Source organism: Anolis sagrei, chromosome 3 (genome assembly GCF_037176765.1).
Source record: "Anolis sagrei isolate rAnoSag1 chromosome 3, rAnoSag1.mat, whole genome shotgun sequence".
In the NCBI taxonomy this organism is placed as follows: domain Eukaryota; kingdom Metazoa; phylum Chordata; class Lepidosauria; order Squamata; family Dactyloidae; genus Anolis; species Anolis sagrei.
In genome coordinates this window covers 99,905,981-99,923,376 of record NC_090023.1, presented here as the reverse complement: position 1 = coordinate 99,923,376, position 17,396 = coordinate 99,905,981, and the positions used below count along the sequence as shown (strand labels likewise).

Genomic DNA, 17,396 nt, shown 5'->3' with positions numbered 1-17,396 from the left:
AATTCCACAGAGTTCAAAAGGCAGGCATTATTTGAAGTATAGGAGGCAAACTCTCTTTTACGCTCTTATAAATAAAAACCAAAGAAAGCTATATAAAAAGAAAGCACACAAGAATCCACCGTCGACAGAGAATCATCATTGAATCAGAAGGTTGATTTATATTGAAAACAATTAAGAGGCATATATGTGCAGGAATGTAAACATAAGTAATCAGACATACGGTACTTGTAAAACACAGTTTAAACACAGAAGCATTCCCATGGAAACCAAAAGACTAGGAGAAGATGAGGGAGGTATAATCAGCATAGAAAATTAAAGTGACAGTACCCCCTCCATGGGAGTCTTTGACTAATCCCGATTTACACAGGATTTATATAACTAATCTTTTTAAATGGGTTCACTCTGCAGTAATTCCTATATCAGTCAGTGACACACAAGCCAGAATTAGTACAGAGAGTCTTACCTGGGTACTAGAGGGACCCACAGCTCGTCTTGGGACTTTGACGTCAAAGCCACTTTTGGGATCTTTCTCTCCTCGCAAAGCAGGATCATTGAATGGTTCGCGCCCACCTTCCCAGTCACACACCGTCTTTCTGATGGCCTGGAGAACACTAAGCACGGGCAAAGCAGGACTATGAGCACGAACCATGGAACCACAAGCATTCTGGCCCATGTTTTCTAAGCACACCACATATATCAACAAAATATTAAGCATGCACCAACCAATATGACTACCTAATACAAGGGTCTGCATTCATTTGTGAATTCTTTTTCCAGGAGTTCCAGTTGTTAAATAATAGGAAGAGGGTGTTTCTTTTAGATTTACTACTATGAATTCAAGCACAACTAAAACCTCTTATCAGAACATGTCTCCCCCTATGAACTTTCCAGAAATTTAAGATCTTCTGGGGCGGCCCTGCTCTCAGTCCTGCCTGCCTCACAGGCATGTTTGGCGCGGACGAGAGACAGGACCTTTTCAGTGGTGGCCCCTTGGCTGTGGAACTCCCCTCCTGGGGAGATGAGATTGGCCCCCTCCCTCCTGACCTTTAGGAAAAGAGTGAAAACCTGGCTCTTCAAGCAAGCTTTTGGAACCTCATTGTAACCAGATAACTCAGTATTGTGAACGAATATGGAACGGCTTAACGATGCAAATGGGCATGGATTTTAACCTGGAAGTCATGGATATTTATAGTTTTAAACTGTTTTATCATGAATTTTATTATGTGATTTAATCTTAATTGATGTATTTATGTGTGTTCGGCATCTAATGTTGCCAGTCTGTACGCCGCCCTGAGTCGCCTTCGAGCAGAAAAGGGGGAGATAAAAGTGTAGTAAATAAATAAATAATAAATGATGCATTGAAGGAAGAATAGGATACATTAATGTTGTCGGTTTAGCAACACATGTTGCAACACTGCAGACTCAACCAGAGAAGTCAGCCATAGCAGAGCACCTGATGAACCAACCTGGACACAGCATATTATTTGAGAACACAGAAGTGCTGGACCACTCTCACAACCACCATGTCAGACTACACAGAGAAGCCATTGAAATCCACAAGCATGTGGACAATTTCAACAGAAAGGGGGAAACCATGAAAATGAACAAAATCTAGCTGCCAGTATTAAAAAACTAAAAAATTAGGACAGTAAATAAAAACAACACTCTGAAAACATGGGAATTCCAGACATGAAAAATCAGGGCCAGCTAACACTCCCAACAAAGGATTCCTTCAGGCAGTAATCACCCAGGGCTTGAAGCTGCAAGGCTTTGCAATGTTAATCAAGTTGATTAGCTGCAACATTCACACTTGCCTCCAACAGACAAGAGTTCTTTCTCCTACCCCGAACCTTCAACAGCTATATATACACCCCTTGTCTAGTTTCCAATATACCTCATCACCTCTGAGGATGCCTCTCATAGATGTGGGTGAAACGTCAGGAGAGAATGCTTCTGGAACACAGCCATACAGCCTGGAAAACTCACAGCTACCCAGCACATGTATTGCTTGGCACTAAATGCGTGCAAGCTACCAGGGCCTGTCCAAGACATTTCATTTCCGGAGACAGATTCCCTCCCATCAATTTTAAACTGTAGCCAAGGCCAGACAAGTTATACTAGCACCTAAGGCAGGAAATACTGCAAATTCTTCTTTCCCCACCACATTAACAAATTTTGTTTCATTTTTGCATTACCTAACGTGTGCTACAAGAGGCAGCTGGGTCACTCTGCCCAATGGTGTGGCCAGCTGCAAGGTTTCCACAGAAGCTGAACCTTGAATTATTGGGGTTCTAGTTGTAAACAAGATCTATGCATAGACTTCCTTCTCAAACTCCCACAACTCAGGATGGAGCTAGCGAGTCAAACAATGCCAAGGGCCCCTTCTTTTTCAATATCTGGAGCATTCTTCAATTTGATGGTGTGTAACAGGGGCATTCAGTTTGGAATTATAGTATTAATATGACCAATGCAGTCAACATGACAACAAAGACATTTTTGGAAGCGCTAGATATATGCAACAAAATTAAACCAATCTGCAAGGGAAACCTGTTAGTTTCCTTCCAGACAATCAGGTTATTACAGCTATGAGGAAATGAATTTCCAGTGTAATTGTGAAAGACCGGTTTAGCTGAAGCAGCCATGCCTTTCTCCTCATTCACTGCTCCCTATTATGTATTATTATTTACTGTATTTATATACCACCTTCCTCACCCCTGGGGGGATTCAAGGCGGTTTACAACATGCTAATGGCAAAAATTCAACGGCAACATACAGTACATAAAGAGATCATAATAACTAATAACTACATATAACTTAAAATCAATTAAAACCATTAAACATAAGAGCTTTAGTCAGAGTTGCCTCTGGCTAAAGCATTATATATGCAGCATTTGGGAGCTGGAGTTCTTCCCTGAACTCTGGCAAATATTAAGCATAGCTAAATGAATACACTGCCATGTAATCTTGGCTGACTGGTGAGAGCATGCACAATTGCTCCCTCTCCAGACATAGGAAAAACAGAGGGCATGATCTTGCCAATTTTTAAATTTGACTTTTTGCCTTGGAGCTATCACTAGGGCTGTGACTACTGATCTATGAGATCGTTGGGATCTCAGGTACCCTATCTACATTTTACTAGAGCTCTTCTGGTACTCATTGTAGATTTTATTTATTTATTTATTTATTTACCTTACTTATATACCGCTGTTCTCAGCCCGAAGGCGACTCACAGCGGTTCACAACAAATACGAACAGCAAAAATTCAGTGCTACAGTATAAAAACAAACAACCTAACACATTACACAATTAATAAACAGTTACTACAATACCCATTCACTGTCGTCTCGTCATCAAAAACATGTTCCAGATTCGTCATCCATTGTTCCATTCCAGTGTTCATTAACCAATAATTATTCGAACGCCTGCTCAAACAGCCAGGTCTTCACTTTTTTGCGGAATACCATTAGAGATGGTGCTAGTCTAATGTCCGTAGGAAGGGCGTTCCACAGCCGAGGAGCCACCATCGAGAAGGCCCTATCTCTCATCCCCGCCTGCCGTGCTTGAGAAGCAAGCGGGATCGAGAGCAGGGCCTCCCCGGAAGATCTCAAAGTCCTGGTGGGTTCATAGGCAGAGATGCGGTCGGATAGGTAGCTTGGGCTGGAACCGTTTAGGGCTTTAAAGGCCAATGCCAGCACTTTGAATTGAACCCGGTAGCAGATCGGTAGCCAGTGGAGTTGGCGCAACAGGGGGGTTGTATGCTCCCTGTGCTCCGCTCCTGTTAAAATCATGGCTGCCAAGCATTGGACTAGTTGGAGCTTCCGAGCTGTCTTCAAAGGCAACCCCACGTAGAGAGCGTTGCAGTAGTCTAAACGGGATGTAACCAGAGCATGGACTACCGTGGCCAAGTCAGACTTCCCAAGATACGGGCGCAGCTGGCGCACAAGCTTTAGCTGTGCAAATGCTCCCCTGGTCACCGCCGAAACCTGGGGTTCCAGGCTCAGCGATGAGTCCAGGGTCACACCCAAGCTGTGAACCTGCGTCTTCAGGGGGAGTGCGACCCCATCCAACACAGGCTGTAATCCTATGGCCTGTTTGGCCTTGCGACTGACCAGGAGTACCTCTGTCTTGTCTGGATTCAATTTCAATTTGTTCGCCCTCATCCAGACCGTCACAGCGGCCAAGCACCAGTTCAGGACCTGGACAGCCTCCTTAGTAGCAGGTGGAAAGGAGTGACAGAGTTGGACATCATCTGCATACAGATGACACCGTACCCCGAAACTCCGGATGATCTCCCCCAGCGGCTTCATGTAGATGTTAAACAACATGGGAGACAATATTGAGCCCTGAGGAACCCCACAAGACAATGGTTGTGGGGTTGAACAGGTGTCCCCCAACAACGCCTTCTGAGATCGACCCTCTAGGAATGACCGGAGCCACTGCAGAACAGTACCTCCAAGACCCATCCCTGCGAGGCGTCCCAGAAGGATACCGTGGTCGACGGTATCAAAGGCTGCTGAGAGGTCCAGCAGCACCAACAGGGACACACTCCCCCTGTCGAGCTCCCGGCGCAGATCATCCACTAAGGCGACCAAGGCTGTCTCGGTACCATGTCCCGGCCTAAAGCCAGACTGTGCCGGGTCTACATAATCCGTGTCTACCAAGAATACCTGGAGTTGTGAGGCCACCACACGTTCCAAGACTTTGCCCAAGAAGGGGAGATTGGAAACTGGCTGATAGTTGTCGAATTTAGTGGGGTCCAGTGATGGTTTATTTAAAATGCTAAAGTTTCCTTTTGGCAATGTTAGACAGTGATGGTATATGTGATGGGTATGACATATATTCATCAGAAAAGCAAACCCTTGTCCTCTTTAACAGATACTGTGCGTTTCTGGATTATTTATTTATTTATTTAATTTCCAGTATTTCTATCCCATTCCTTCTCAACCCCCGAAGGAGGACTCAGGATGGCTTACATTTGGCAGCAATTCGATGCCACTACATATAATACAGCAATATAATAACAATTAAAACAATAAGTAAAACATTCATTAAAACAGTAAAAAACAGTCTTAATATCCGTACCACCATTCCAGTCAATTCCATATCCAATTCCAATAAAAAAAAACCTTAATGGAACAAGAAAGTACTAACATCACCTTTGGATGACATTCTTTTTCTTCTTGATTGCTTGTCTTAAGGGCTCTCTAAGTGTAATTTGGGCAAAGTCCTGAAGAGCAGCATAGATGGTATGGCGAATAGCATGATTGAAGACACTTTCCATCCTGCCCATCAATACCTGCAATCCTTTAATCATGGCGATCACCTGCACAGGGGTTGGGGAGAGTTATTTTTGCATAATAAAACCAAATCACACAGAGAATTGGGGAAAGGATATATTCTGCAAAGGCATCTTTTCCCCTTACCTCAACAAGAGCAAACTTCTCTTCGCTGGTATAATTATATCGTGTTGCTCTTTCATACTCCTCAGCATTGTCTGGGCAATCTTTGTTAGAGTATTTGTCAGTTGGATGCACAAGCTTCCAAGAATACTGCAGATGAGATGAAGAATAAGAATGGCACATAGTCAACAAAAGTCAGCCTGAGAAGTTGCAACATGAAGGGCCACATGCATCAAGTCCAACTGAAAGCTTGTATACTCTTTGAACCTCTGGGATAGCAACTGTGAATAGTTTTACTAGAACATTGGGTGCAAACCCTAAGATAGCATAATAGTAAAACCTCATCTGTATAAGGAAGCCACCTTCTGCATTCACAATTAATATGAACAGATGCACATATACAATTCTGTATTTACTCCGATCCTACAAAAGTGAGGTATACTGTAACTTTAATGAATATGGTGATTCATGAGTGCCATTAGTGATAATATATGACTAGTCCATAATTAGAGGTTATCATGGGGCCATTTTGCCAGTAGTCTACCATATTGCTCTGATGTTTAAACTACAGGCTAACAAGTAACTCAAGCGCAATTTCAATTTCCTCTGGCTAAAACCTTTGATGTGTAGTGTAGCACTTTAAATTGTACATTTCTATGATGCGTTTGATCTTTGAGTGCCATGTAATTCCTGGTTCCTTTCAAAGCCATTCTTAGACATGAGCTCCACTCCATCTTCCAAGTGCTGCATATATAATGTTGTAACCAGTTGTTGTTTACTAGTTCAGTCGCTTCCGACTCTTCGTTACCTCATGTACCAGTCACTTCAAGGATAACCTCCATTCATCTTGCCCTTGGTTGGCCCCTCTTCCTTTATTCCTTCCGTTTTCCCCAACATCATTGTCTTCGCTAAGCTTTCCTGACTTCTCATGATGTGGCCAAAGTACTTCACCTTTGCCTCTACTATCCTTCCCTCCAATGAGCAGTTGGGCTTTATTTCCTGGATTGTGGACTGGTTGGATCTTCTTGAGGTCCAAGGCACTCCCAGAACTTTCCTCCAATGCCACAGTTCAAAAGCATCTATCTTCCTTTGCTCAGCCTTCCCTATGGTCCAGCTCACATCCGTAGATTACTGTGGGGAATACCATTGCTTTTACTATGCGGACCTTCGTTGCCAGTGTGGTGTCTCTACCCTTCACCATTTTATCGAGATTGGTCACTGTTCTTCTCCCAAGAAGTTAAAAAACCCCCTGCAATAACCATTATTGTGGGCTATGACCTGCAGTGTTTACATACTGACCAGTAAATTTCAAAATGGTTATGAAATCAGATATAAGACAAAGTCCTATTAAAGCATCTGTTCATTCCGTTCTAATCCTACTTCTGAAAATATAGAATTCATGGGATTAGCATTAAAATGTATTTTATGAATGTGTCTGTTAAGCTAGTCTTACACTACTGCTACCACGTAACACACTTATATGGCAGTTGTTGTGTTCAAAGGATGCTTCTCACCCATATCATACAGAATATATGAAGCCAGCAAAGACATTTATATGATCCACAAGAAAAGTGAAGCCAGCAATAGTTTGCAGTGGGTTCTACCCATTAGTTGGCATGTACATACCAGCTGGTTGTTTTGCCTTCTGATGTGAATATTATGACATGGAATTTGGACATTCTATGCCAGGGTGGGTACTACACAAATTACACAGCTCACAGTTGCAAGATACTCAACTTAAGACAGAAAAAATGGAATGCAAACATACAGAATGGGGGATGCCTAGCTCGACAGCAGTATGTGTGAAAAAGATCTTGGAGTCCTCGTGCACAAGTTAAACATGCGCCAACCATGTCATGCGGTGGCTAAAAAAAACAATGGGATTTTGGCCTGCATCAATAAGAGTATAATGTCTAGATCCAGGGAAGTCATGTTACCCCTCTATTCTGCCTTGGTCAGAGCATACCTGGAATACTGTGTCCAATTCTGAGCACCACAGTTTAAGGCAGGGGTCCTCAAACTAAGGCCCGGGGGCCGGATGTGGCCCTCCAAGGTCATTTACCCGGCCCTCGCTCAGGGTCAACATAAGTCTGAAACGACTTGAAAGCATACAACAATAACAACAATCGTATCTCATCAGCCAAAAGCAGGCCCACACTTCCCATTGAAATACTAATAAGTTTATATTTGTTGAAATTGTTCTTCATTTTAATTATTGTATTGTTTTAAAGTGTTTTTTGCACTACGAATAAGATATGTGGAGCGTGCATAGGAATTCATTCATTTTTTTCCCAAATTATAATCTGGCCCTCCAACAGTTTGAGGGACTGTGACCTGGCCCTCTGTTTAAAAAGTTTGTGGACCCCTGGTTTAAGGGAAATGTTGACAAGCTGGAGTGTGTCAAGAGGAGGGCAACTAGTATGATCAAAGGTTAGGAGAACAAGCCCTATGAGGAGCAGCTTAAAGAGCTGGACATGTTTAGCCTGAAGAAGAGAAGGCTGAGAGACGACATGATAGCCATGTATAAATATGTGACAGGAAGTCATAGGAAGGAGGGAGCAGGTTTGTTTTTTGCTGCTCTGGAGACTAGGACACAGAACAATGGCTTCAAACTACAAGAAAGAAGATTCCACCTGGACATTAGAAAGAACTTCTTAACTGTAAGAGCTGTTCAGCAGTTGAACTATCTGCCCCAGAGTGTGGTGGCGGCTCCTTCTTTGGAAGCTTTTAAACAGAGGCTGGATGGATAGCCATCTGTTGGGAGTGCTTTGAATGCGATTTTCCTGCTTCTTGGCGGAGGTTGGACTGGATGGACCATGAGGTCTCTTCCAACTATGACTCTATGAAATGTGACATTGAGTCATATGTTAAGTGTAATGGCTTAGAGTCTACCAAGACTCCTTCAATTAGATATTTCTCATGTAAGTCTAGAAATAAGGCTTGGAATAAAGTCTGGAGATGCTTGTTAAAGATGTACAATCTAGATATTATTTATGAAACTAAAGATGGGGAATTACATTTCCCCTGTTTCTCCCTCATAATTTCCCCCTGTCTACTGGTTCACATACCACTTCCATAACATGTGCACTCCACTGAGACAGAAGTTGGAGGCCCTGGAGAGAAAGGTCAAAAAGTTTTCGATACTCGGCATCTGTTTTCTGAGCTTCTTGACGGCCTGATCCAGTCACTACCTGTAACAAAACCATCATCGTTAGTGCAGAAACAGTAGCACATCAGACTGTTATGATAAGAGAATATCTCCACATAAGACCTGCCCTTATCCTGCATTAATTCACAAACCTCACTATTGCTGTATCGAGCCAGTTCTGAAATAAAACGCATATGGTCATCTCTTATCTGAATCATCTGTTCACAGATGTTGTACTGGGGACTGCTGCTGGAGGAAGTGCATGTCCATCTACAATAAGAGAGGAAACAAATACAAACAAAACAATAAATTATGAAAAGGAAGAAAAGGAAGATTCTCCCCTTTTAAATGCTATCAACCTGACAAAACAGACAACAGTAGAGCATGGCAATCCATCAGGAGATCTCTGGTATAGATTTGGAGAATTCTTGCTGCCTGGTTTTGGGAGAGAAGGATATAGCTGAAGAGTTTCACCTCTGAAATCCAATAGATTTAAAGCTATTTTATTGTTAACTGCATACTTGTATAGTCTTCAGAAGATAAGACAACACAAAACAGTGTATGAGTAGGCATATCCTGGAAGGCAAAGCCCTCTTTGCAAAAGAACCACAAATGTGATTACCCTTTGTTCTATTCCAGGAAGCATTTTCCATGCATTGTAGTCCTTCCATTAATTACTGGGGGGAAAAACAGATATGCCATAGTGCAACATATGGCTATGCACTACTGCATCTACTAGGGCAGTGGTTCTCAATCTGTAGGTCCACAAGGTGTTTTGGCCTTCAACTCCCAGAAATCCAAACAGGTGGTAAACTGGCTGGGATTTCTGGGCGTTGTAGGCCAAAACACCTGGGAATCCACAGCTTGAGAACAACTGAACTAGGAATATCCAACTTAAACTATTTTCATGAGTTCAAAGTATAAATTATGTTATACCATATATTTGGGACTGGGAGGGGGACAACATTTAAGGCTTTGAGCCTAAGTACACTTCCTAAACCATAAATTCCATAAATTGGTAGAGGCCAGGGAGGCAGGCAGGCGCCCTCGGGATGGGCCGAGAGGTGGGTAAGGAAGTGCAGGTAAGAAAATAATATATAAAATATATAAAATAATGTATAAATATTAAAATTAATATAGTATCCCTACTTTGCGGATTTTCACTTATTGCGCGTGGTCCTGGAACGGAACCCCCATGATAAGTGAGGGAACACTGTATATAGTGTAATATGTAAAAAGAGTTAAAACAAGAGTCATTTTTTCTGAATATAGTTGCTAATGTCAATATTTGATTATTTAAATAATCCTGTTTCCGTTAGACTGGGGTAGACAGCCTTTCACTGGACTACAATTCCTAACTGGCCACACCGGTAGGGCTGGTGGAAGCCATAATGCTTTAAAACCCAAAAAAGCAATACAATGCGCATCCCTACTCAAGAAAATGTATGAAACACAAGTTGTTAAGTCCACAACAAGCAACTTACAAAGATACTGCCATTTTGCTCTAACAAATAACCTCTGTTTACGTTAGAAAAAAAGTTGCAGCAGGTTTGTTACTGTTTTAGCAAGGTAGGTTTGCCTCTTTTCAGTCTTACCTAGACTTATTTTCCTCATAGTGAGCACTAGTCTTAATGTATCTTGCCAGTTCGATCTGCATATCGCCAAACAATGGAACTACCTGCAGCTGCTATACTCAAAAGAGAAAACAAATTAAGTAAAATCTGATATGCAATTCATATCTATTCCTCCAAACAAGAATTAGAAAAGATACAAGCTACAATTAGAAAATTAGAAAGCACATAAGGCCATCACATTTATATAAAAGTCTCCCAAGGCTTAATTCAAATATAGTAGAATAGGTGCAGAAGTCCCCTGGTGGCGCAGTGGGTTAAACCGCTGAGCTGCTGAACTTGCTGACCGAAAGGTTGGTGGTTTGAATCCGGGGAGCAGGGTGCGCTCCCGCTGTTAGGCCCAGCTTCTGTGAACCTAGCAGTTTGAAAACATGCAAGCGTGACTAGATCAATAGGTAGGAAAATAATGGCGCTCCATGCAGTCATGCTGGACAACGCCGGCTCTTTGGCTTAGAAATGGAGATGAGCACCACCCCCAGAGTCAGACACAACTAGACTTAATGTCAAGGGAAACCTTTACCTTTACTAGCATAGCACCTGGTATTAGGAATCTCAATTCTGTGATTATGTGAGGGTTTCTTTTTTTTTTTTTACAAAGCCCTATGCTAACATTTACAGCACTTTTTTCCCCTCCCAAAAAAAAATCATGTAATTTAGAGGTTACTTCTCAGATAACAAAAAAGGCAAAGAGCCAATTTTGTATATTATTCTGACCTTTACCCCAGACACTAGTATTTCATTGAGCACCCTATCAATGACATCCATAAATCCAGCTTAATTAGGTGTAAGTCTTTTTCTGGACTAGGCATGAAGGACTATTATTACATTTTTGTCATCACCATTCACCACCCAGCATCTGTCAAGCTCCATTCCAGAATCTCTATCCTATACCTTGACCAAGCTGAGACTAGCTGCTTCCCCATGGTACAAATCACCCACCCCATCTTTTCCATTCTCCACCAGCAACTGATAGCAGCAGGGGTCCCTCCCAGCAGGAGAACACAGAACTGAGCGTGAAGAATTATACATACATATAGCATCACTGCCATTAAGTATCTGAAGCATACAGACTAAGAACACTTTCAAGAGCAGGACATATTTGTGGTTTCCTAACTGTTTAAAGTGTATGTAAATATACATATCCACAAGTTTTAAATCAGAGGTTCTTATCTCCTGGTCTGCCAGATATTTTGGGCTTCATTTCCCAGAGGCTATGTTATATGTTGCATCCTGGAGTGCCTTTGTAAGCCGCCCCAAGTCCCTCAGGGGAGGTGGTGGCGGGATATAAAGAATTATTATTATTATTATTATTATTATTATTATTACTATTATTATTATTGGTCATTTTGGATGGGGCTTTTAGGAATCGAGATCTAAGAGAATTCTAGATGACTAATAGTTGAGAACTACTGTTATTTTAACCAACCTTAAAAAACTTATCAATCTTGGAAAGATTTATCCTTTTTTTTGCGTCCAGCTTATAGATGTTACTGACACTGCCATCCATCAGGTACAGACCAAAACCCATGACCTGAAAAGAAGCAAACAAACAAAAATTTAGGTTGCTTACCTGTAACCGTATTTCTTCGAGTGTCCATCTGCGAAATTCACACCTATGGGTTTCCCTTCGCGCATGCACAGAAATCCGGAACTTTCTAAGTTTGATGAAATAAAAAATGATTATTTTGAGGCTCCGCCCACCTCCCCGCCCCCTCGTATATATATCCTGCCGTGTGCGGGTGAGCTCTAGTTCCCCAGCGCTAATCGCAGCTAGGTCTAGAGGCATGACAGAGGGGAGGACGGGCGGGTTGTGTGAATTTCGCAGATGGACACTCGAAGAAATATGGTTACAGGTAAGCAACCTAAATTTATTCTTCGTGTCCTCTGCGAAATCCACACCTATGGGTGAATAGCAAGCTACTGACCAGGAGGTGGGTCATGCCACGCAGGAGAAGAGGACGGCTCTGCCAAATGCAGCGTCTTTCTTTGCCTGTATGTCCAACTTGTAGTGAGAGACAAACGTGGAGGGAGTAGACTACGTGGCTGCTCTACAGATTTGGTCCAAGGGGACTCCTCGAAGAAAAGTTTGGGACGTGGACACTGAGTGTGTCGAGTGAGCCACGATGTGAGAAGGAGGTTCTTTCTTTGCCAATTGGTAAGCTAGTTGGATTGTCGAAACAATCCAGGAGGCCAACCCCTGAGATGATATAGGGTGGCCCAGCATGTCTTTTCTGTATTTCAAAAACAACTTAGGGGACTTCCTATAGGTGGAGGTCCTATGCAGATAAAAGGAAAGTGCCCTCTTAACATCAAGGGAGTGTAACGCTACCTCCAACGGGGAGGATGGGTTAGGGAAAAAGGCTGGCAGAACAATATCTTGTGACATATGGAAATGAGAAACAACTTTGGGCAAAAACGTAACATTGGTCCGGAGGACCACTTTGTTGTCATGGAACCTAATGTATGGAGGATCTGAACGTAGAGCCGTCAACTCGCTCGATCGCCTAGCAGACGTAATAGCCACGAGAAATGCCGTTTTCCAAGACAAGTGGGAAATGTCGGCAGAGGCCATTGGTTCAAAGGGCGGTTTTGACAACTGGGATAACACTAACTCTAGGCTCCACTGAGGTGAAGGAAGGGACGTAGGAGGGTGAACGTTTTTATAGCCCTTGAGGAACAACTGGATAAGGTTGTCTTGAAAAAGGGACGGCAAGCCAAACTTCCTGTGACCAGAGGAGATTGCTGCTAAGTAGCATTTAACCGAGGAAAGGGAGAAATCTTTGTTAGAAAGGGTAACAAGGAAGTCTAGTATCACAGGAATAGGTGCTGAGGTGGGCGTGTAGCCCACTGTTTGAGTAAACTTTTTGAAAAGATGACCACTTATAATGATATGACTTTTTAGTGGTAGGTTTATGGGCGGCCAACAGAATTCGTGAAACGTCTTCGGATAGGTTCATTGTGGTCTGATCCTCCACGCCGTTAGGGAAAGGGAGTGAAGGTCTGGATGGAGGACCAGGCCGTTCTCTATTGAGAGAAGGTCTGGGGTTGGGGTGAGGCGGAGGAACTCCTTGTTGGAGATGTGGAGGAGAGGAACAAACCAGTGCTGCCGTGGCCACCAGGAGGTGATCAGGATGCAATCCGTATTGTCTTGAATTATTTTGGCTATGACTGGAGATAGGAGAGGGAGGGGTGGGAATAGGTAAAGAAGGCATGGAGACCACAGGAACAGAAAGGCGTCTCCTAGACAACCTGGGGATGCGTGAGGGCGGAGCCTTGCGCAGTAGAGAGGGCAATGTGTGTTTACAGGGGACGTGAACAGGTCTATCCTGGGGGTGCCCCATTTGTGGGTGAGAATTTTGAATTGTGTGTGATGTAGTTGCCACTCGTGGTTGTTCTTTGAGGACCTGCTTAGAGACTCTGCAAGTATGTTGTCCTGGCCTGGTAGGTGGATGGCTGTGAGGAGGATGTTCCTCTGGATGCACCATTCCCAAATTCGTGTCGATATGGCCAGTAAGGTGTGAGAGCGTGTTCCCCCTTGCTTGTTGATGTAATATTTGACTGCAGTGTTGTCTGTCACAATTTGGAGTTTGCGGTTTGAAACGATGCGGACAAAAGCCCTGAGGGCCCTTTCTACCGCCATCATCTCGAGTGCGTTGATATGTAATTTTTGGTCCCGAGGGGACCAGTGGCAGCTCAATTTGAAACCTTTGAGGTGCGCTCCCCAACCCGAGTTGGAGGCGTCTGTCGTGAGGGACATGGATGGGTGAGGTTGGGTGAAAGACATACCCGATTGAACATTGTATTGCTTTGTCCACCATGAGAGGGAGTGGAGGACGGAGTGGGGTGGGTATAGGATGCGGGATTGAGATTCCCGTAGGGGGTCGAATGACTTGATGAACCATCTGTGCAGCGGCCTCATCTTTAGGCGGGCAAATGGGGTTACATTTGTAGTAGATGACATGTGTCCAAGGATAGACTGGATAGCCCAGGCCGAGGCTCGATGGGATTGTTGGAGGTTTAGGATTGCTTGCTGAAGGTTGGCGAAACGGTCGTCTGGAAGGAAGGCCTTTTGGAGGGTGGAGTCTATGACGGCTCCGATGAACTGGATTCGTTGGGTTGGGGTGAGATGGGATTTTTCCTGGTTCACAACCAGACCCAAGTCCTGTAAGAGAGATAAGGTGTAATGAATATAGTTGCACAGTTGCGTTCTTGATATAGAACAAAGTAACCAGTCATCCAGGTAAGGAAAAACCACGATGTTTTGATGGCGGAGGTGTGCCGCTATGACTGACATGCATTTTGTGAACACTCTGGGTGCGGTGGACAAGCCAAATGGGAGAAAGTTGAACGAGAAGTGTTTGTCTTGCACTGCAAAGGTCAGGAACCTGCGATGGGAGTTCCTAATTGAGATATGGAAGTAGGCATCCCGTAGATCCACCGTTGCTAGCCACGCTCCCGGCGGAATGAAGGGTAGTATGTTAGGAAGTGTAACCATGCGGAATTTGCGTGGTGTGATGAAGGTGTTAAGCCTACGAAGATCCAGGATGGGACGCAGTCCCCCGTCCCTCTTGTCTATTAGGAAGTATCGAGAAAAAAAGCAGGTGTTGGTATTGTTGTGGGGTTGGGAGATATGGCGCCCTTTTGAAGGAGCGAGTGCACTTCATCCCAAATCTCCTGGGAGGGTTGTGTAAGGAGGACCTTCCCAACAGGTGGGTATGTGTCAAACTCTATCGCATATCCTCTTTCAATTATGTCCAAAACCCAGGCATCTGTAGTGATAGATTGCCATGCTGGAAGAAAAAGCTGTAGTCTATTGAAGTATGTGAATGGTAATGTATGTATGGAAGGATGAGTGGTAATGGTTAGTGATGTGCTAAAAGCGACGTTTATTGTTATTGGAGGGCCTGGTACCACGGTACTGACCTCTGAAGGGAAGCTGAGGCCGTCTCGGGGCCATAGACTGGGTGTAAGATCTCTGCCGTCCTCTGTAGAAGGAGGTATTATAAGGTCTGTTGTAGTAATGAGGGCGGTAGTAGTATGAGCCCCATCGTTGGCGCTGGTAAGAGTGAGGTTGTTGGTCATATTTGAAGACCGTTTGTTTCATTTTATGAGAATGCTCGAGTTGTGAATCAGTCTCAGGATTGAAAAGTCCTGCCTCATCCATAGGGAGGTTTTCGATGAGGGTGCGTTGTGATTGAGAAAGGATAGCAGCCCTTAGCCAGGCATGGCAACGAAGGGCCACCGAGCCTGCAATGAGTTTGCCAGCAGTGTCTGCTGTATTCCTTGCAAGATCTTTTTGTAAAGATGACAAAAGTAGGGCTTCTTGCTTAAAAGCCAGAGCCAGTGGCTGATCGGCTGGGGGTAACAGTTCCAGGTAGGATGATATTTTGTTCCATAGGAAGGCTTGATATACACTCATGTAAACCCCATAGTGAGCCATGCGTGCGAACAAGCATGCTGAGGAATAGAATTTCTTGGCCATAGAGTCAAGTTTCCTTCCCTCTTTATCAGAGGGGGAAGTCTGGTTTGTTTGGACAGGCTTTGGTTGAGCATCAGTTACAATGGAGTTTGCTTTAGGCATTTTAGAAAGCCATGAAGCTGCAGAGAGATCAATATGGTATAAATTTTCTGCCCTTTTGGGAGTTGCCGGGATCATAGCCGGGGCAACTCCAGTATGTTTCAAGATTTTTAGTAGAAAGGGTAAGGTGGGCAACACAGTAGACGTGGGCTGTTGTTGTTCAGTAGAAGTAAAGCAGGGGTCTACCACAGTGTCTGTGGGTTCAGGTGTAGCCAGATTTAGGGCCCTAACTAGTCTTATTAGCAGGGCAGAGAGTTTTTTTAATTCTTCCAAGTACTTGGGAGAAGGGTCAGGGTCTGGGAGGGGTTCATGTATAAGTGGAGTCTCATCTGTGGATTCCAAGTCCACTGTCTCTATTTCTTGGTGAGCCTGAATGAGGGGGTCTTGGAGTGGTTGGGGGGGGGGGTCTGGATCAATGTGTTCTTCTGGGGGATGAGAAAGTGTGGCTGTAGGGGCTGCATGTGGAGGTTGTGGGTATCCAAACTGGGGTGGATAATGGGCACTGTAGTCCTTGGTGGGGGTGGGGGGAGGAGGATAGTAGAAGGGGTACATAGGGTAAGGAGGGGGGGAGGGTAGAGGTGATAAGGGTAATCCTGTGGGCCATAGGGGTGATATTGCTCATGAAGTCTAGCCTTTTTGGAAGGGTGGGGGCTAGGAGAGGGATGAGGGGAAGGGGAGAGAGAGCGCTGGCGGCGGCGCGGAACGCGCGCCGCAGAAGCTTGCTGTTCCGAGGGAGGAGTCTCTGCCTTTGCGGGCTCTAGTTGTAAAGCTGAGGCAAATCTCACATGACTGGAGATTATGAGCCTCTCCTAAGCATAGTAAACATTTGGACTGTTTATCGGCCTCGGGGAGGGTAGCCCCGCAGGCCGAGCAGTTTTTGAAATAAGGAGAAGACATGCTTAGCCTGTAATCAAAAGAGTAGTCAGCCAGTCCGAGTTGGGGTTGGAGAAGACGGAGGTAGAGTAAAAACAGTCCTTAAGTCAAGCCAAGCCGGTAGAATGGAGAGAGGAACGTTCCGAGATGCTGCCTGATTAGCGCGGAAAAAGGAACTAGAGCTCACCCGCATGCGGCAGGATATATATACGAGGGGGCGGGGAGGTGGGCGGAGCCTCAAAATAATCATTTTTTATTTCATCAAACTTAGAATGTTCTGGATTTCTGCGCATGCGCGAAGGGAAACCCATAGGTGTGGATTTCGCAGAGGACACGAAGAATAAATATTAGAAACCAGTTATCTTCACTGGGGTATTCATAGGGCCATTCCAGACAGGCCCTATATGCGGGGATGCGATCCCAGGTTTTCTGATTATCCCAAACTATTTGGCAGTGGGAACTCATAAATCCAGTTTAAAGCAGAAAACCTAGGAACAAATCCGGGGATACAGAGCCTATCTGGAAGGCCACATAGTATGCCACCCTTCTCTTCAGCCTCCTCAAAAATCTCCTCAGAACAGCAAAGAAAGACCAATTATGAGGCAATACTTCTCCCTCAAGGGGCAGACATGCCACAAAAGGAAACAATATTAGGAAGTCAAAAGAAAACTAAGACATTCTGGTACCATTCTTAATTGCAGAGGCCTCCTAAGAGTTTAAGAGAAATATGGGAGTTCTGCATGCATTTTTTTCAGACTGTGAAAAAT

General features: G+C 44.2%; 1 protein-coding gene across 1 annotated transcript in view; it reads right to left on the bottom strand.

Annotated features, from left to right (window-relative positions):
* CYFIP1 (cytoplasmic FMR1 interacting protein 1) overlaps nt 1–17,396 on the bottom strand; it is an 84,259-nt gene that overhangs the window by 46,372 nt on the left and 20,491 nt on the right. Inside the window, exons 9-15 of the mRNA XM_060769821.2 lie at nt 11,605–11,709; nt 10,143–10,234; nt 8,700–8,817; nt 8,468–8,590; nt 5,424–5,549; nt 5,157–5,323; nt 464–611 (exon numbers count right to left, since the gene is read on the bottom strand). Of these exons, the coding sequence (XP_060625804.1) occupies nt 464–611; nt 5,157–5,323; nt 5,424–5,549; nt 8,468–8,590; nt 8,700–8,817; nt 10,143–10,234; nt 11,605–11,709 (879 nt within the window). The remainder of the gene's footprint in view (nt 1–463; nt 612–5,156; nt 5,324–5,423; nt 5,550–8,467; nt 8,591–8,699; nt 8,818–10,142; nt 10,235–11,604; nt 11,710–17,396) is intronic.